Raw genomic sequence first — 21,332 nt, 5'->3', positions numbered from 1 at the left:
GAGGGCAAATGAGAGGACAGAGCCATAACATTAATGAATCATTGTAATTCACCAATGATTATTCACAAATATACTATGGAGACAGTGGTGGTGACTGAAATCCATACATTTCAGGATTGTGCAGAGTCTAAAAGGCAAAGATATCATTTCTCCTTGGACAAGTCAAAATGTCTCCTTCCAGCACAACCCAGATACGTCTCTGTACAGCTCACCTTGGTCATCCCCCCCCCTCCCCCACTCCCACCATGGTAACCTTCGGTTCACAACCCAAAGACTTTTACTAAATATGAGGTGAAAGCTGCTGAGTGTCCTCAACCCGCATTAACCGGGGATCAAGCCCATGATTGTTACCAATATTAGCCACAAAGCATATTCAATATAGAGAAGTTTTACAGTTACAGAGCCCAGGTTCCCTCACGAGGATGTAAATCATGAGTAAGGACTCTGAACTCCATGCAGTAACACTGCTGTAAAACCAGTTTGTGAGAGGTTTCACAGGGTTAAAAAGCCCATTTTCTCTTACTGCTTATTGGACAATGAATAGGATATAATGCGCATTTAAAAACCGGGCAGTGCATGACACTATGTAAGGACCTACATACTGGGCCTAATTCTGATCTCACAGTGGTTTAACTCCTTTGACTTGACTAGAGTTATTCCTGATTTATGCTACCTGAAGTAGGATCAGATCCAGGCTCAGTGGAGTTAGACCCATAGAAAACTAGTTTCAATAAGTGCAGAAATAGACGCAACAGCTTGTATGGTGGCAGACAGTTATATCATGACAAAGATGAGAGAGAGCCACAAATATATAATGCAAATAGACATCCTTTTAATATGCTAAATCATTACAAAACAGGTTTACATGTTATTTCATTAAATAAGACAGAAATATGATAGTACTCAGACATTAGCAGCTATGCAAAAAATATATCTAATGCATATGGAAGGTATGTACGAGAATTTGCTGTTAAGTAGAGTAGTGGTTAATGGTTTACAATAATCCACTCTTACAGTATAAAATAGCAACATGGTTTTCTAGTATGAATAGTAAGACTATTCTTTCATACGTGCATTATTGTTTAAAATTGCAGATAGATGCTTATATAATCCTTTTACCTTTTAACACCGTGTATGTGTGAGTTTGTATGTAAGTTGTGTTATACTTATTTTAATCTATTATTTTATATGGCATTCTTTTTCATGTTTGGTAATGTGGTAAAAGAACAGAATAGCTTCCTGACTCAATCTGTTTGCATCTAGATTTGCACTGTGCAAGTCTGCATATTTTAAGCATTAGCAGCTGTTTTTATGAAATAGAAGCATTATAAAGCAAAGGAATTAAAGTCCAGTTCTTAGTTCAGTTTTATCAGACTATATCATCTTACTACTATGTGCTAAACAGTCATAAAAAAATACTGTAATACACTGACTACTTCGGTCCACATCCTTGGCCCTTTTGAGTAAACAGACCATAAAGCTGTGCCTGGCTGAAGTTTCCCACAGTGCGGGGTTGTTACAGGGCATGGGTGGGAAGACGGGGTTCATTACTGGAGTGCTGTTGTGCTCCAGCCGTCCCTGGCTAATGTAATAGCCTCTCAAGGGCTGTGACTAGCCAGTGCAAGTTAGAGCAGCCATGCAGCTTGGAGTCACAGTTTCCATCCCTGTGGTTCTGTGCTAAGCATGACTCACCCAGACCAAAAGGTTCTAGCCCATTTACTTCCGTGGAATTATCCTGATTTGTATTGGAAGAAAAGCGGAATCAGGACCATCAGGTCAAATTAAACATAGATGTCTAGAATCTGGCATCGCTGGAGTGGAACAATAACTGCTTTTCTTTTTCTTTAATTTAATCTGAGAAATGGATAAAAGGCAGATTTTTGTTTAGTCCTTCCCATGGTATTTAATATTTAAAAAGTAAACAGCCTGAAGAGGTTACTTATTATTGCACTAATCAGGCCATCACTCCCGAAAGGGGAATTTAAAGCAGCTAGAGGATATGATACCTCACAAAGGGGCAAACCTTTAGCCTAGAGCACAGCAAAGCAGCTTTTCTCTCTTCAGGCCATATTCCTTGGCTGTCATGCAACCATGAGGCTATAGCAGCTTCTGCAACTCCCCCGTGCACCTGGTCCCCAATGGGTAATGGCCAGGTCAGTGGAACTACATTGTGGATCAACCATCCCTTGGTGACAGAATATAAGGAACCCCATGGAGCTGTGGAGTAAGAAGAGGGGGCGGGGCAAGGTTTCCCCTTAGTGGAGAAAGCTGAGCACTCCTCTGACATTGTTACTGGGCAATTTACAAGAAAATGGATCTTACAGTGGTACCAGCTTTGCAAAGTAGTCAGGAAAATTTGCCAGCCCAGGCACAAAATCTATTGACTCACTCTTACCCACAATGACTGGTGATAATGAAAAAATAAGGATATGTCAGGTACCCAGGACAAAACGAATGCCCTGGGAAATACTCACAGGCCACACTAATGTATGCATGAGAAGGCAGAGAAAAAAGGTGTCACGCATGTCACCTATGCACCTCAAGGGAGCTATGCCTATTTATACCAACTGAGGATCTGGCCCCACATTTTAATGTACAATCAATGCTGATCAACATAAACATTGCTGAGAATCATCCCTTTAATATCTTGCCATGTGTTTTGCTTAATGCTGTATTTGTACTACTCTGGTTTTACATGTATTTTTCTGTTTAGATTGTTAAAAAATAGGACAGTGACTTGGTTGCGCTGAAATGCTGCATCTTTTGTAGTTGTGTTTTAATTGGCCCTAGGGACCAGATCCCCAGGTACCTTTTTATCTCCTAGGCATGGAGCAACAAGCCACATCCTCAGCGGGTGCAAATCAGCATTGATCCTTGGAAGTTAACAGAGCTAAGCCAATTTACACTAGCTGCAGATTTGGCCCATTGTTTTGTCCAATAAAAACTGTTGATGCAGTAGTAATGAAGACAGAAAATACAGCAAACTGGCATCTGGGCCTGAGTTGCTAAGTTTGGCTCTGGGTCTGAACTTTCCCAGTGTCCAGGGGAGGTTGTTGGGGTCCCATCCCTACATAAAACCACTATGAGACTGTTTACATTTGTTGGCCCTGGTTCCCTCCGGCCTTCTGCTTCCACCTTCTATCCTCTTACACACACAAGCTGCAGGCTTAGCTGATCTATTTGCAGCCTTTGAGCACCAAGACATCTATTTTTACTCATTATTGTACACAGTCTCACATGCCGTGCATCAGCACAGCCCTTGCTGTGGTAGGATGGGTGCTGCTATCTTGGGAGTGTATCAGCACTCATTAGCAGGAGATGCTGTGTGAGCACTCTTTCCCCTGGGAGTTGAGTGCTTGATGGGGAATGAGTTACCAAGCTCAGATCCTGAATCCCAAACTAATACAAGTGATTCTGATCTCACTTATTCTGTTTTTTAACACCTGGTATAGTGCCACTAACTTCAGCCAAGTTACTCCGGATTCATTCACCTCAGTTTAAGTGAGATCAGAATCTACTTAACCTATCTAGACTTTGCAGCCATGTTTCATGATAGGGATTTTATGACCATTAACAAAATCTGTAGCTGCGTAAACTGAGATGGCGATAGGAGCGTTAACGAATCTGAAGCACTCACCGATGCTTGGATAGAGGGCAGTAGAGAAGTGCAATTTAATAGTTTGTTATTGTTATAGGTTAATTACCACCCATGATTAAGGTCTTAAACCGATTGAACTAAATTTGTTTTCAGTTACACTGGATTTACTCCACATTGGCACTGATGTAATTGAGAATGGAATTTGGTCCACTGTCCTTGGAGGCCAAGAAAAATCCATCCCCATTGATTACAGCATTGCAAAATGGGGATAGGTACATTATCACTGAATTTATTATTCACTGAATCAACCAGCAAGAGGCAGGAGACCCAAACAAGAAGGACCAATAGTCTGCTCTGTTACAGCAAATCCTATGTTCCTATGGTTTTTGAGGTTTACTGATTTTTGCAAAAGCTGGACATTGTGACATATGCTTCGTCTTTATTTGATGACCTAATTCCATTATTGGGCTGTATTAGGGACACTGTGTTGGTATTTAGGGGTCCTGATCTGGGCTGAACAGTGGGGTCCTCTGAAGAGCTGGAATGGGTCATAGGACCACAATTATATAGTTGTGTACCATTGCTACTGCACACTTTATAGGGGATGCCATTGCTGGATTCATTTAACATGGAAAGGTGAGTCTCACATAAGTGCCCACTCAATGTGTCAGATGGCCAAATTCCTCCATAAGTCACAGGAAGCTTTAGGATGCTTTTGTCTACAGCAGAGAGGCTCGTCTTCATATCTGATCCATTGCAAACTTTTTCTGAAACATCTGCATCTAGAGGAGCTGATGGCTGTAGAAAACATTCCACTTCTGCTTTGGCTTGAATGCCATCCACTTTATGAATATGAACATACCCAAAACTTTCCGGGTTAAAGCTTATATCAAAATTCTGTGTGAGAAAGAGGATAATATGTTCAGTTAACTACAGGTACTAAGTTACGGGAAGACACTCCCATAAGTCATCAGATTTTAGAAGAATTTTTATTTCTGTACTTTAAAATTTTCATAAAGAAAAAAGAGAACTAACGTCTTTCCTCCTAATAAACAACCAACCAATGCAACAAACGATCTTGAATCAAAATCAGTCCCAGGTGCAATTCTGGGAACTAACACATAACAGACTGACTAGCCTTTATGAGAGATTCATCTAGGTCAGTGACTCTGAACCTTTCACACACCCCAGCCCCTTCTCAACTAGCCAGAATCGTCAAGGCCCCCTTCCACTTTGGCAACAAGGAAAGAGCAGGCTAGTCATGACCCCCTGACATCTGTTTGTGACCCCAGGTTGAGCAGCTATGACCTAGGGTAAATATGAGATGTGAGGCCAAAGGCTAAATGCCTCAGACTTTTGAGTACTTTCAAATAATGCACTATCTGGAGCATGTTATTTCACTTACAAAACAGCACTATTAACTTTCTCAGTGAGGAAAAATAGTAAAGATAATTGTAAATCAATGAGCTAATTCCATACCTTACAGCTGGAACTGTAGCCTGTTAGGCCTCAGTCTGCCAAAGGATAATGTACATGCTTAACTTTACACACTTTGAGTAACCGTATTGACTACATAAAAGTGGAAGGATATCATGGTACAATTTTTCAAAGGGATCCCAACTCATTGCCATCAAGGGCCATCATTGTTTTGCGCAAGCAAAATCTCAATTTGCCAGTCGAATAGTTAGATGGCTGACTACTTCATTTGCATATGCAAATACCATTTACACATGCAAATGGTAGTTTTTGTGAATCAAATTTAGAAGGCCCTTTGAAAACATGGCCCAGTACATACAGCAAATATACTATAATCAGGGCCCTACCAAATTCGCAGCCATGAAAAACACATCACGGATTATGAAATCTGGTCTCCCCCCATGAAATCTGTGTGCTTTTACCCTTTACTATACAGATTTCACAGGGGAGACTAGTGTTTCCCAAACTGGGGGTCCTGACCCAAAAGGGCATTGCAGGGGGGCTGCAAGATTATTTTAGGGGGGGGTCGCGGTATTGCCACTCTTACTTCTGCGCTGCCTTCAGAACCGGACGGCCAGAGAGCAGCGGCTGCTGATTGAGGGCCCAACTCTGCAGGCAGCAGCACAGAAGTAAGGGTGACAATACCATACCAGGCCATCCTGACTTCTGTGCTGCTGCTGGCAGCAGCTCTACCTTCAGAGCGGGGCTCCTGGCCAGCAGCCGCCGCTCTCCAGCTGCCCAGCTCTGAAGACCGCGCCTCTGCCAGCAGCAGCGCAGAAGTAAGGGTAGCAGTACCGCAACCCCGCCTACACTACCCTTGTGACCACTTCACAACTCCTCTTTGTGTCAGGATCCCTACAATTACAACACTGTGAAATTTCAGATTTAAATAGCTGAAATCATGAAATTTACAATTTTTAAAATCTTATATCTGCAAAATTGACCAAAATGGACCATGAATTTGGTAGGGTCCTAACTCTAATGTATGAGTATTATTTATGTTTCTGAACACAGACTCAGGTAATCACAGCAGAGGCAGCACATACCTTTTTTGGCTTCTTGCACAATTGCTCCAAAGTTTTTTTATGATCCGGAAGTTTTGGCCACAAAACTGGCTTGATTCTGAAATGAGATACGTAGCAACAATAAAAGTATTCAAGAAGGGATTATGGCAACAGCCATAATCGAAGGCACTATATTAGTAGTGTTAGAGTAGCAATAATAGATTTTATATCATCATACTAGTTCTTGTCGACCATCTGGGTGTTTTGCATTATCCCGCATGAGATATTTGTTTTAAGACGGCCATTTCTGAACTCTTATTCCAACGGTGAAGGTAGAGGTAGGACATGAGTGGTGTGGAATATATGTCTTATCCCACTGCCTCTGAATGATAACAATATTCTACTGTTATGTGGATAGAACTTTTCATCCACAATGTACTTCACAAACCATTGGCTAATTAACCCACAAAACACCATAGTAAGAGGTAATTAGGTACATATTATTCGTATTTTCCAATAGGGATTTGAGGTAGAGAGCCTAAACTCCCACTTTATCAATGTGACCATGAATTTTGGATGCCTCTTTTATGAGGTGTTTAACTTGTGACATCTAAGACCTGTTTTTCCAAAGATGCTCAGTTGCTGGAATTTCAGCTGAAGTTAATGAGAGACACAGGTGTGCAGCACCACAGAAAATCAGGCGCTCAAGTTGGGCACCAAAAGTTTGAGGCAACCAAAATTAGTGCCACTTTTGAACAGTTTGATCTACAAGCTCCAGCTTGACCACTTCTGTTGATTTCAACTGTGGCAATATATCATGAGAAGAGAGGTAATCTCACTGGTAACCAGCTCCCAAACCTGACTTTATAGGTTAAAACCTACACCATGATTTCCTCTCAGAAGCTTATTGGAAGCCAGGCCAGACCACAGAGTACTGGTCTAATGCGCTCCCATTACTCAATAAACAGCCTGCAGCATTTTGCACCAGCTTCAGCTTCTGAATGATCCCAGGATGTAGACCATGTGACAGCAATCTAATCTTGAGGTGACAAAGGCACTAGGCAGTCTCCTTTTGCCTACCTCCTCTCTTGCCTTTCTCCCGTTCTCAATTCTTCTATGATTTGTACATGTTCATGTTGCGGGAGAGGCCAGGGAATGGGGTGAGAATTGTTGGATAGTATAAAAGGATGAAATGGGCTTGCCACAGTATGATTGGCTTAATATTCTTTTGATGAAAAGAGATTAAAATTACCTGGTTTTCCAAAACATTAGGATCAGAACAAGCGTGACAAAGAGCAAAATGAAGCCCACAGTAGTTATAACCACAACCATGTCAGTGCCTAACAAAAAAGTAAAGAATAAATACCATATTAGGTTTGTTTCTATATGCATTATTATTGTTCGCGATCATGACATACTTTTTTAAGAAAAAAACAACCTATTATTACTGGGGAATATTGACAAATTTTATACAGTTTGGAGTGATGTATTGATTCAACTGCCTTGTTTCTTCCATCTGTCTGAAGGTGGGAAAAGGTGGCTTTGCAGTCCCTTCATCCTTGACTAAACACCAGATTAGTCTCCTAGTCCAGATTAGAATAGCCTGAGGGCTGTTCTAAGCTGCATTGGCTGCCGATGGCCTCAGGGAAGCATCGTCAGCTCATTGAGTTACGGGTCCATTGATTTATGCCCTGGCTGCCCTGGGGAATTTGAAGGTGGGGGTATAGCAACTTTTGCTTATCTGCCTTAGGGGTTGCACTGAGTATATCTCAGCCAAAACTGAGGATCAGACCCTTTGCCTGAGGACATATTTTCAACCTTCCGTATGTAGGTCACCGGGCTGTATCTGTCCCAGGTCCACAGTGATCAAAAACTTTGCTGTTGTACACAACTGAAATGTAGTTTGTGATTAAAATAAGGTAAATGCATGTTACAATTGGCAATATTAAAATGAATCCTTTTGTACTGCTTTAACTCTTCTATGGCTAAGATGTTTGATGCAAACTGCTCTTTATCTCTGGAGGCTCAGAGTCATCCGCAAAACGGAATGAGCCAGATTCTCTGCCCCATTCTGTCCATATTGTGCCACCCTGTTAGTTATAAACAGGATGCACTCTGGCCCTATTGCCGCTGCTTGGAATTCAGCTGGCTTTGGGGCCTCCCCAACAGGCCCAGAACTGGGGCAGCCAGCTCCTATGTCACCCTCTCTCCAGCCGCTGGTGTGGGGAATAGGCGGGGCATGTGAAGGGTGAAGAGGTGGCTGCAGTGTGCAGCACTCTGGCTATACTCAGCACGTGGATAATCCCTGGAGGACCATTGGCAGCTGGCACAGGCAGCAGAGCTGAGGCCAAGTAGAGAATCAGGAAGTCAGTAGTAGCCCTTGATACTCTGCCTAGCCCCACACCTGATCTGCTGTACCAAGTGACTTGGTCAGGGTTTAGGCTTTTTGCAAACTTAAGAAAGTGGTTTCCCTTTGCTTACTTTTCGTTATGGGGTGTTCCGCTGCACTTTGGAAGTATTCGGAGGAGCTCCATTCACTCCAGATACCCTTGAAATACTTTCCATTGGGCTTTGATCGCACTTTCACTTCATAACTTGCACCCATCTGAAGGCTTTTCCCCAGTAATTTTACCCGAAGATATTGAGAATGTATTGTCTAAACAGAGAAAGAGCTGATTATTTTTTGTCAGAATGGAAAATTATATTTTTCAGATTCAGTAAGGGAAAGCTTATTTATATATAAATCATGTTTGTAGAGAAGATTTCCAGACTCTGAAACCTTAGCTATCTCACAGAGACAATTGCCCTGCTTTATATGTGAGTGCATCCCAGTAGCAGCCCAGGGAAATGCATATGCATAGGAGAGCCATACGCCATCAATTATTCACAGGGCAGAGCCTATTCCTGCAGATCCTGCCCAGCCTGAGCATTTCCAAAGGGCAGGACAATAGGGCTGGAGGAATGGACTCTGGTCTTATATGACAAATGTTAATCAAAATGCTAGCTACTCAGAACATTCATACGTGAGGGATGTGAAGCTGCCTGGAATAATCGAGCTAGTAAACAGGAGCAGCAAACAGGGGAGTTTTGCGAGGGAGTTTAGAGAGGGAACGTGAAAGCCAGATATACCCAACATTCTCTAAACATAAACTAATAAACATCCTATTCCCCACCCACCCAAACCAAACAAACAAAAAAGCTGTAGAAGTAAAACGAATGCAGGTAGAAGTCCAGCAGCAGAGTGGGGGCTATTCAGTTTAATGCACAGAATGCAGTATGTACAATTATCTGCCTTGTGGGCAGGTGGTGTATGTGTGCATTCTGTGCAAGGAGCTCATGGCTCTCAGAGACCGAATACAGGCTCTTGAAACCAGAGTGGCTGAACTGGAGGATTAGGGAGACAGAGAGGTACACAGATGAGACCTTCCGGGACACAGTAGAGTGGTCCCACCCCCAGTAGACAAGCTCCGTGCTGTTGAGAAGGATGAAAGTCTCAGAGAAGGAGAACATCAAACTGAAGCAGAGGGAAATGATCCCATAGTTGGGACCCTCCTTTAAGATGATGCCATGATATCCTTTTGCACTTAGGATACCTCTCTGGGGGAAGGAATCCCGGTTATTAGGAAGAGATGGGTAATAGTATGGCAGAGTTGGTCATTGGAAATATAGATAGATGGGTTTGCGATGACTGAGAGAACCACATGGTGAATTGCGGATCTCTGAGACAGACTTATGTGCAGTAATGGGGAGGAGCGGATGGTCACAGTACACTTAGGTACTGTGGTGCAAGTAGAATTAATTTCTTATCAGTACGCTGCACTCATGGGAGGAAAACAAAGGGGGAACACCAGCTAAACGGGGAGCATGTGACCTCCCCACATGACCCCCCATGTGACTCCACCCCACCCCGAGCCCAGGAGACCTGTGCTCTCCCCGTCCCCTCCCCATGACCCATCCCACACTACCTGGGGAAAGGGGCCTCTGTCTTCCTCCCGCTGCACCAGAGAATTCTGAACCGCAGGGCTCTGTGGAACCGCAGCGGTGAAAGGAGCAGAACGTGGGGCTCCTGGGCGGCTCCAGCCGGCAGCTCCTCCAGCGTAGCTGTACCGCCCCCAGCCCCACCCCCAGCTCTGCCCCCAACCTTTCCATGCAGCTGCATCTCCTGAGACCTATCTGGGGTCTGTACAGGAGGAGGACAGGGCTGTAGGTGTGGCTGTGGGTGGTACAGCCACGCTGGAGGAGCTGCTGGTGTGGGGCCGCCCAGCAGCCCCACATTCTGGTCCTTTTGCTGTTGCTGTTCCTGGGAGAGCTAGCCCAGCGGCCCCACGTTCTGCTCTCCTGGGAACTGCAGTGGCAAAAGGAGCAGAATGTGGGGCCGCCAGGCAGTCCCACGCTGTCAGCTCCTCCAGCGCGGCTGTACCGCCCCCAGTCTTATCCTCCGGCGGGGCTGCTGTACAGATCCCAGACAGGACTCAGGAGACACAGCTGTGTGGAAGGGCTGGGAGTGGGGCTGGGGGCGGTACTCCTCCTGTGTCTTTCCTGTGCAGAGTACCTGCTATAAATATCTTACTGGTACGGTGTACTGGACCGGACCGTCATACTTGCACCACTGTGTAGGTATCAGTGACATAGAGACAGGTAAGAGAGGTTGTGGAGGCCAAATTTTTATTACAAATATTTGCACTGTAAAATGATAAACAAAAGAAATAATATTTTTCAATTCACCTCATACAAGTATTGTAGTGCAATCTCTTTGTTGTGAAAGTGCAACTTACAAATATAGATTTTGTTTGTTGAATAACTGCACTCAAAAACAAAACAATGTAAAACTTTAGAGCCTACAAGTCCACTCAGTCCTACTTCTTGTTCAGCCAATCGCTAAGATGAACAAGTTTGTTTACATTTATGGGAGATAATGCTGCCCGCTTCTTATTTACAATATCACCTGAAAGTGAGAACAGGCGTTAGCATGGCACTTTGGTAGCTGGCATTGCAAGGTATTTACATGCCAGATATGCTAAACATTCGTATGCCCCTTCATGCTTCAGCCATCATTCCAGAGGACATGCTTCCATGCTGATGACGCTCGTTAAAAAAAAATGTGTTAATTCAATTTGTGACTGAACTCCTTGGGGGACAATTGTATGTCTCCTGCTCTGTGTTTTACCCACATTCTGCCATATATTTCATGTTTAAGAATCTGAAGTGCCTTCCAAAATCTTGTGACACCGGCTACAACAGTGCCATGCGAGTGCCTGTTCTCACTTCTTCACACAACGCACAGTCAACCTGTGGAACTTGTCGCCGGGGATGCTGTGAAGGCCAAAAGTATAACTGGGTTTAAGAAAGAAATAGATAAGTTCATGGAGGACAGGTTCATCAGTGGTTATTAGCCAAGATGGTCAGGGATGCAATCCCATACTCTGGGTGATAATTGTCCTGTTCTGTTCACTCCCTTTGAAGCGTCTGGCATTGGCCACTGTTGGAAGACAGGATACTGGGCTAGATGGACCATTTGTCTGACCCAGTATGGCCATTCTTGTGTTCGTTTGTTCTCAATGTATGAATACTACATGCTCTATGTTTGTCTGAGTATTGTAAAGATGTTTACTGTATGCATATATTAAGTTAATTCAATAGCTCGGTGGTCAGGAAACTACCCAGGATGCTAGATAATAGCCCAGCTAACTACTCCTCAGCACACACCCAGGACTATTAGCTACGATACGATACCTTCGCCCCCTGGTGTGACCGGTTCAGAGACAGACGGCAGACAAAGAACTTTGGGGGTGTTGACGTCACTAGGCATCACCATCACCCTAGGTAACTCGGGAGGGTGGAAAATCACAAGTGTCAATGAAGCCTTCCTGCACTAGGCCTAAATGAACCAAACTCCTTCCTTGTTTAAACTCTAATCGACCTCAAAAGCCAGGTGCAATTGGAATATGTAAGCAACCAGTTATCTGTGTGCAACCCCCTGCTCACACCGGTATCAAGCGGTAATAATGAGGCCTGCATGTTTCTGGCTGAAGGGAAAAAGGACAAGATAACGGTTTAAAGAAGTTACTAACAAGCTAGGCTTATAGCTGCCAAGAATGACTTAACTGCTTAAATGTAATCGTTATTTGCTTAGTAACTATTACCAAGGACGGGAGGGGTAGAGGGAGGAATGGGGGGGAGAAAGGGAGGGCTAGAGGGGGAAGGGGGGGTGAGGCTTAACTGCAAAATGTATAAAAGAAGAAAAACTGTTTCTGTTAGTGTGCTTGATTTGAGATGTGCCAGTCTCCTTGCACCGCTTTGAGATCTCAAATAAACTTTGTTTGCTTCTCCACCTGGTGTGTTTATTGACGCGAAGCACACCGGGCAACGAAGCCGCTGTTGCTGTCCTCGGGCACTCTGTGCCGGCAACAGGGGGATGAATGGACAAGCCCTGAAGAACCAGGGTGAGAGGGGCAGAGCCTGCTGGGAAGAAGGCTGAATCCTAACCCTAAAAGTGGGGGTGTCTAGGATAAGCTAGGCCTACATAAGCTTTAGGTAAAGCAGATATGCATATAAGTCTTTTGTTGTTTTAATCCTTTTGTCTTGTTATTCTGTGTTCTTATTGTCAAGAGTAAACAAAACTTTGTTTGAAGAAGGCTGTTTTGGGTCACTGTGTTATCCATTGGTCACAGCTCCCAAAGGAAAGACTTGCAGGCCAGGAAACCCAGCCAAGCCTGGTGAGCTATCACAGTTGGCCCACAGGGGACTGTAGCCCAGGGCCTAGTCTGAGAGTCAGAGAATCACAGAATTCTGCCCCAGAATTAATTAATAGTTAATAATAATAAATTAATAACCATATAATATAATAATATCTCCCTAATTCATGTATGCCTTTCATCACAAAATATCTCAAAGAGAGTTGTAATTTAGCAAGCCAATATTTAGCTATATTATCTACTGGTTTCAGTGTATCAGTCTTGCTCCAAAGCTCTGGTTGCACTATATGCTTTATACAAGTGCATACAAAAGAACCAGTGGATCAATAACTGTTTTCGGTTTCTCCCTGCAGCCCACTCTGTCAATTATTACCGATTCCTGCACTGGCTCAGCTGTGCTGCCCAACAGACTCAGAAGCTGTGCTGGACAGTAATGGGTTCCTGTATTCCCTTGGTTAGTCCAAATCACAATCTAGCCCACAGTAACTGTACACATTAAATATGGTAATGAACAGCATACATCTAATGTTACCTATCTATTGATCTGTATATAAAATAAAAATAAAAACATAATGATCACAATTACTTAAATTTAGCACTGATGTCACACTTTCTATTTTCATTGCAATAAGCATTAATTAATTAATTAATCCAAGATGCCCCTGTGAAGGAGGTATTGTAAGTGGTCTAATGGATTCAGACCATTTTCAATCATTATCAGCCTGGAATGGATTTGAAATGGCAACCTAGAAGTGAAATGATCTAATAACAATTACTGCAGTTTCTCAAGTTTTCAGCTAAGGGACAATAGAAATGAAGTACATTTTTTGCATATATTATTCTACTAACATAGACTTAAGCAATTAGTAAGAAAATCACTATACATTTTCACTTACTTCCCAAGTCCCGTTTTCCTGCCGATAGGCTAGTTCGTGTATTAATTTGTCCTTTAGATATTTCTTCTTTGAATGCGGGGTCTTGTATCGAATAAAATACTCGTTTGCATCCTTTCGGAATGTGATATTTATGCCAAATGGAGTCTCAGGCTTAACTGTAAATGATGATAAGGGGAAAACAAGTCAACGTATCACACAGTGAACAGTAACCTTAATGTGTAACTATCTAATAAGTCAATATATTTATTTTAAAAAGACTTCAAAACAACTGCTAACAAGTTCTCACTTCCTCCAGGGAATCATCCTGGCACCTGGCTGGCCCAGCATTGGGAGAATGCAATGGTGAGCTTCATGTCAGCTTTGTACTTCCTTCCAGAGCTGTGCTGGGTGCTTCTCAGTTGTAGCTGAGAATCTGGCATTGTAACTGGTGTTATGAGTAGAGAGAATGCCCCATTGCACTGTAACATCGAATCATTGGAAAGTAACTCCAAAACACGTAACAGTCAAGTATGAGCTTTACCTGATCAATGTCATGAGATTGTGTCTCCTTGCCAGATTTTGAAATACCATATAATTTCAGTAAAGAATGTCATAATTTGCTATGCCTGTCTCTTCTGTTGTAAGTATAACTGTACTTGTGGCTTCTCTGTCCATTAGTGACAGGCTTGCAGTTATGCAGGCAATGTGGAAGTGACAAAGTATTCTAAAGTATAAGGTGAAAAAAATCTATATCTTTCCAGATCTAACCAGGGCTACTCAATCACAATGGGAAAGTTTTGACTCTTCGATCAAAATTTCTTTCGTTGATCTCAGAGCTTCAGTACTCTTTCTGGCCAATTTCCTTGTTATTGTTGGAATTAAAAAGTTTATGTTTTTCAATATGACTTTGATGGGAGCAGGATTGTAGCCAGTCCTGATCGTAGCCTGAGAAGCAGCAGTTTCTGTCCCAGCCTGGACCTTGCTCAGACAGAATATTCAGTTCTTGCCATGATATCACTTGGGGCTTGTACTCACTAGAAAATGAGGTCATGTTAGTTAATATGACACCTCCAGTTGTGTAATAACATGACCTCATTCTCTAGTGAAGCCAAGAGGGGACAGACCTTAATTAGACTTAGCAGAAGCCCACTACTAAGCATGCTAAGAACTGCCTAATAAATTCTTAATTTTTAACTCTTTCCCCCCATAATTATTTGGGAGACTCTGTCAGTGTGGACTGGTCATATACCAAATTTGGAGATGTCCTCATGTAGCTGTTTTCATGGTATGGATGAGCATTAATATTTTTACAAGGGTTTTAGCAGAAAAAGTTATTCTCCACCCCACCCACACACACCATCCATAAAAGAAAAATTAGGAAAGGGAATTCTCTCAAAATATTCATAAACAATTTACCCCTGGGCTAAGGCCAAGCATGAAAAGTTTCAGACTCAAAGGAGAATATTTCAGAAAGATATGCGGGCACATGAATAATAGGGATATCTGACCACAATTTTACTTTAAACCCCTTAGCCTTCAGAAGAAAGTCTGACCTTCCCATTATTTGCACAGTATCTTGAGGATTAAACACACTTAAGTGCTTTCTCATACACCACTGTGCAGAATGTGGCTTATAAAGCTGAACAGAGTAGAATAGAAGTGAATTCAAGAATCAAGGGTCCTCACCTGAGAACACTCTGATAAGGTGCCCCAGATATTTAAGGGACTGTTAGCTTGAGTGAATCAACTAATCTTAATTGTACCAATGGCGCCTGGGGAAAGAGGCCGGTTTCTCAGGAAGCTAGGCTCCAAATCATTAGAGCTCAATACTATAACCTTGAATTGCATCTGGAACCGAACAGGAAGCCAATACAGAATATGGAATACTATTGTAATGTGCTTCTGACTGCCAACTCCACTACAGTAGTCGGACTACTGCACTTTGCACTAGTTGGAGTCTCTAGGTGATCTCCAAGCACATCTGTACGTACAGTGCATTACGGAATTCCATGTGGAGATGATAACGCAAGGATAACTGCAGGAAGGCAAGCATCCCAACTGGTTACTGTCATTGCACCAAACTCAGATGGAAGAAAGGCACTCGGTCACTGGAGCCACCCTGGACTGTAGGAGAAATTGATCATCCAACAGCAGCCCTAAACTGCATAACTTCTTGGCAAAGGAGGACAAACCTTTTCAGAGCAGCCTGTGCTATCCACAAGTCTCTCCAGTTATGGGGTAGATTAAAAGCAAAGTAGAATAGGCCAGCACCTAAGCCCCCTATTCTGAAACCAGCTCAATCATGTTTGGTTTTGGGGGGAGGGATTGGTAAGGACTAGCCACATATTTTCTGGGCTTAGGGCCACAAATTACCTTAGCTCACCATGTCTTGATCCCTCAACCAGCCATCATTTCCTCCATTTTATCTGGAGTGAATGTTGGTTTTTGCACCAATTTTTTCCCAATCATTTACACTTCTTAATACTGTGTAAAGCACTTGGCATCTTACCAATATGGGTTACTTCCACACTCCTGCAGTACGGTCTGTTTGACTCAAGGACCACACAAACATCCTTAGGTGAGAGGATTCCATAGAAATATAAAAAATATGTGCCTTCCTGTTTCTCCATAGTCGAACATATACGCTTTTCAATGATGGTGCTGCTGTTGATTCAACATGACAGAGTTAGTTTCTTCTCAATCGTAATGAAAAAAATTCTTAAATATTTTCCCACTGATATTTGGGGTCAGATTTTCAGGTTCCAAGCACATCTAGGTCTATAGAGCAGAACACAAGCTCAATCCTGCAGGCCCCTACTAAGCCCTTAGTGAAGTGGTTGCAATCAAGCATCATTTCTTTGAAACCAAAGGGATAATACACAATAGTAAGTAATTTTGTAATATTGGTTTGAACAATCAGGCCCTACAATGGGGCTTTTAAAATTCATTCTTTGTTGTTTATTTTAATACAGCTAATAAAGATAACAAAGAAAAGAAAGGTCTCTAACCTCAAGTAGAGAACCATTATCAGATTATACAACAAGGTAGGTAAGAACCAAACTTCTTCATTATTAAGGGCAAAGAATAGTGTAACAAAGACAACTGTTAACTGGTTAAGGAGATTTGCCCGTGTAGTTATGTAATAATAATGCTATTTTTGTTATTCACCCCCAGTGTAGGGTTCATTATCAAGTAAAATCGTAAACTAATCTCCAGAATTATTCCCTTTTGGGATGAGGAAAGGGAGAAGCAGGAAAGAAAGAGGAGTGTTGAAAGAGGACCAAATTAAAACCTGAAAGGTAAGTGAAAGAGGAGAGGAGAGGAATGATAGGTTGGAGAGGGTGAAAGAGGGAAAAGAAAACAGAGGGAGAGAATGGGTGGAGGAGAATGGGAGGGGCTTAGGGCCGCAAGGGGACGGCAAAAACAAAAAGGTTGCATTAATGAGAAAGTTAATAGATTATTCCCATTTTTCCAAATTATATATCCATAAATTTATCTTGGTTGTTTCTATTGGAAAACTTGTTTTGTTCCACTGTCACCAGGCTGAACAAGTGACAGTACTATTCTTTGATCATTGGCACACTTGGGACTTACTTCTGTCAGTGTAGAATTAGACATTAGGCTATGATCAGAATTCTACCCAACCAAAGTTTGTCAAAGGATTTCAATTTCCAAGATAGATTGGCCTGCCTTAAGATGGCATGGCCAGCCAGAAGTTCCATGTTGTTGGACAGAAAGAAATTGGCCTAAATATTTATCTCTGTCCAAAAAAGATGGATGACAGAGCAATCTCATAGTATGTGGAATAAGTTACAGCCTGCTGCATTGCAGCACCATCATTTTTCAGATTTGGCTGCACAGGACCTGAAACATCTACATGGAGTCTAGTGCATCCTCCAAAAGATTTTCTGATGGATCAATCTTAATCCCAAATCCAGTGAGCAATGCTTTATGGTGGGTCTAATTTCACTGGATGTTGGTAAGGGAAATTGATAGCTAATGTTCCCATTGCTTTCTAATATTGCCACTGCTGATTGCCAATTTGCTTCATAGGTGGAAATACAGACTGGCCAGTGGCATAGGTAGGTAGTTTTACTTTTTCAGAAAGCCCTGTGGGTTGGGGATCTGGTGTTGCAAAGGCAGGGAGGTCAAACTGGTGTCGTAGAGCATGTTTAAGTTGAAGCTGTTGCCATTCCTTCTTTGGGTCCAGTTTGAATTTCTCCCTAAGGTGAGGAAAGTGCATGAAGGAATCATTTTTAGTTACGTGGTTTATGTTCAAAATCCCTTTGTTAATCCAATCAGGCAATAGAATGCACCTACAGGCAATTCAAATGTTGGAGTTACCCCAAATTGAAGACTCTGAATGTCAGAAGGAATGACATTTAAACTTAGAAGCAACCAGATATCACACTTTCTTAGAGGCCAAAATTGTGACAGATTCCTCCCTAAGGTCTTCCTCTAAATACACCCATTGGAAGAATTTGGATAACTGTACATTAATATTTTTTTGATTGGTGAGTATCCAGCCTGACTTGAGTGAACTGAGGGGATTTTATCTTTTAGTGAGTTCACTCCAAGTCTATGCACTAATAATTTCCCAGCTTTATTGCCTGATTTCCAGTATCTCTGTTTTAATCTAAACAAAGCAAATTCAGCCTGAGCTGCAGTTATTTTATTGGTTTCGTACCTGAGATTAGTCCTCTCTCGGAGTTTACCCAAAGAGGAGGAAATCAGCATAGCTGATGGTCTGCCTCCTTGAGATTTCCTTTGAAATTCATCAGCATGGCATGTCTAGTTCTTTTTTTGTGGGAGGAGTAGGATATTATTCTGCTTCTTAAGTATTCCTTGAAACTATCCCACAAGATCACTTAGGAGACCAGGGTGTTCTCATTGGTTTCAAAGAAAAATTGTATTTCTTCCTTCACAAAGTTTTTAAATTGTGTGTCTACTTGTAAAGAGGAGTTTAACCACCATCTACAGCCTGCAGCTTTTCAGGAGATGAGAGCTGCAATGGCAAAGGTGCATGATCAGAGATCATAATCACTTTTATTTCATTGTTAATAACAGAGCTCATCAAGCCACATGTTACCGAAAAATAGTCAATCTGTGAGTATGTAGAATGCAGAGGTGAGAAAAAGGTGTAGTCTCTACCTGTAGAATGCTGCAGTCTTCATATATTCTGTACACCCAGTTCTTCTCTCTGGGCATTAATGGTCTACCTAGCAGATAATTGGGATGGTTGGGGTCTGCTCAATCTGTCCAAAAGCAAGTCTAATGCTTTATTGAAGTCCCCTTCTATAATCAATTTTTTTTAGGGAGGAGTCAATTAATCTTGAAAATAATTGATTGAGAAAGGAGGGATCATCTTTGTTGGAGGCATATAGGATTGTATGTAACATCAGAAATACAAACTTCAACAAGTAAGGGTGTTCCTTCAGTGTCTTTTATGAGTTGGTAGAGTTTGTGTGTTCAGTTTTTCATTGAACAAGATTGACACCCCCAAGATCTGGTTGAGTAATTTCGAAAAACACCTTCACCAGTCCACACTTTCTAAAATCTTTTCAGCCTCAGACTCAGTGAGGTGGGTTTCCTGGAGGTTATATCAGCTTTCAACTTTCTTAAGCAAGACAAATATTTTTCTTTTTATAGGATTACCAAATCCTTTTATGTTTCAAGAAATACTTTTAACTATCTGAAGAAGTGAGGTTTTTACCCACGAAAGCTTATGCCCAAATATATCTGTTAGTCTTTAAGGTGCCACCAGACTCCTTGTTGTTAAATTAGCCATAAGTACTCACAAAGGTAATTATCCCAACAAACATCTTATGCCATACTCACTGAGACTGAAGGGTATAGGTAGGGTGAGGAGTCCAGTGTGAAGGGTATTTGGGGAGTTCATAAGGAGTTTAGAGGGGAAAGAGAAGTTAGAGTGGCAAGAGGTTAAGTGGATAAGAAAGAATTGAGAGGAGGTAGGACAAGCAGGCAGGGGGTGTAAGAAAAGGCAAAGGTATGAGAAAGCAGTGCTCTTGAGTCAGGGTAGGACAAAAGATCAGGAAGTTAGAGAAGGGGAAGCCCAAACAACCATGTCTCCTCTGCCCCAAGTTGAATGCAAAATACATCAATATTCCCAATTACCCTCCCCTGCAAAAGGCGGGGATGGGGGAGAGATGATGAATATTTCAGAGTACATTTTAATAGGGTTTCTGGGCTAAAATATACATATAACTATGCATCGGATGTTAGAGTCTAACGAGACAGATATCTGCTTGGAAAAATATGAGAGGCAGGAAAAAAGAAGAAACTACTGCACCATCTCTTCTAGACAAATGGGTCCCAAATCTCAGTATATGACCTTCCAATTGCCGGCTCTTTAAAGAGCCATAAGAATTGAAATATTTCCCTCATCCTTGGGTATGTCACCAAATATCAACACCCGTAATTTAAACTGAATACATTACTGGTATGCTGTTCTTAAAAACACTATGAGTAAGACGAAGAGACAGCAACCCTCCCCCACCCCTCCAAAAAAAAAAAAAAAACTAACTATTATTCAAAATGGAGACAGGAGATTTGGATTGATACATGACCAATCCCAATTTGAACAGTTTGTTAGGCAAATCAATCACCTAATTTGTCTGTTTAATTATATGGAGGCAATATAGTTTTCTGCTTCTGCCGGTTTGGAGTAGCCAAGGAGTTAGCCAGCCTGTTTGATTTTAAAAATAGCTGGGAAGGCTATAAAATAGGTCAGTCCTTTCTCCTTGACCATCTTCCTTGACATATTGAACAGGGCTCCTTGTTAACTATGTTTAACTAAAGCTCAGCTTTATTATTCCAAATAATATTTGGAAATATTATTTTATGTCCATTCCAACTCAGGTTTCCTTTTTCTCTGGCTTTTTAAAGGCTGGATTATTGCACATTGTATATTAGGAATTTGAATATAAATCCCATGGGTTTGGCATTAGCTGAAGGTTTGGGAGCTAGGGAGTGGAGAGGTCTTTCTATGTTCAGCTCTGTATCAAGGTATAAGGAAAGAATCTGAAGTAGGGTCTTAGACAATAATTCTATTGGCCTGCACTTTTCCACTTCCAGAGGGAGCCTGACCACCCTCAAATTATTTTTGCTGGACCAGTCCTCCAGATCACTGACTCTATATTGTAGCCTTTGGATCAGATATTGTTGCTCTAGTGATCGTAAGAGTCCATATTGTCTTCTAAGATACATATTCTAGTTCTGCCCCCTTGTTCCTGGAGGTTAGCCTCTGCAAACTGACTTAGTGTGCTGCAGTCATGACTTTAATTTCAGGATTAATTTAATGCTCTCGTATTTTCCTAAGTAGGTTCTGCTCTTTAGATGTCTGCATTAACCTTTTATAGACTTGATCTAGGCCTATTGGGGACAGGACCGGTGCTACCATTAAGGCAAACTAGGCGGTTGCCTAGGACGCCAAGATTTGGGGGCGCCAAAAAGCGGTACCCCCAAATTTTTTTTACAGCGTTCCTGGGCTGGGCTGCCGGCTGCACACTGACACATGCGGCTCAGACTCCCTCTCCGAGCGCAGCGGCCGCTCCACTTCTCCCGCCTACCAGCAACAAGATTAACCATCCAGAAACAAAATCAGTGGCCTTAGTTTAGTGGATCCTCCATGAATTTATCTAGTTCTTTTTTGAACCCTGTATTA

General features: G+C 42.1%; 1 protein-coding gene across 1 annotated transcript in view; it reads right to left on the bottom strand.

Annotated features, from left to right (window-relative positions):
• Positions 1–810: 810 nt before the first annotated feature.
• IL7R (interleukin 7 receptor) overlaps positions 811–21,332 on the bottom strand; it is a 31,860-nt gene continuing 11,338 nt past the window's right edge. The window contains exons 3-8 of the mRNA XM_005306916.4: positions 16,158–16,312; positions 13,670–13,824; positions 8,560–8,734; positions 7,331–7,418; positions 6,121–6,196; positions 811–4,495 (exon numbers count right to left, since the gene is read on the bottom strand). Coding sequence (XP_005306973.1) covers positions 3,992–4,495; positions 6,121–6,196; positions 7,331–7,418; positions 8,560–8,734; positions 13,670–13,824; positions 16,158–16,312 — 1,153 coding nt within the window. The 3' untranslated portion in view covers positions 811–3,991. The remainder of the gene's footprint in view (positions 4,496–6,120; positions 6,197–7,330; positions 7,419–8,559; positions 8,735–13,669; positions 13,825–16,157; positions 16,313–21,332) is intronic.

This window comes from Chrysemys picta, chromosome 6 (genome assembly GCF_011386835.1).
Source record: "Chrysemys picta bellii isolate R12L10 chromosome 6, ASM1138683v2, whole genome shotgun sequence".
Taxonomy (NCBI): Eukaryota; Metazoa; Chordata; order Testudines; family Emydidae; genus Chrysemys; species Chrysemys picta.
This window is presented reverse-complemented; position numbering and strand designations above follow the sequence as displayed.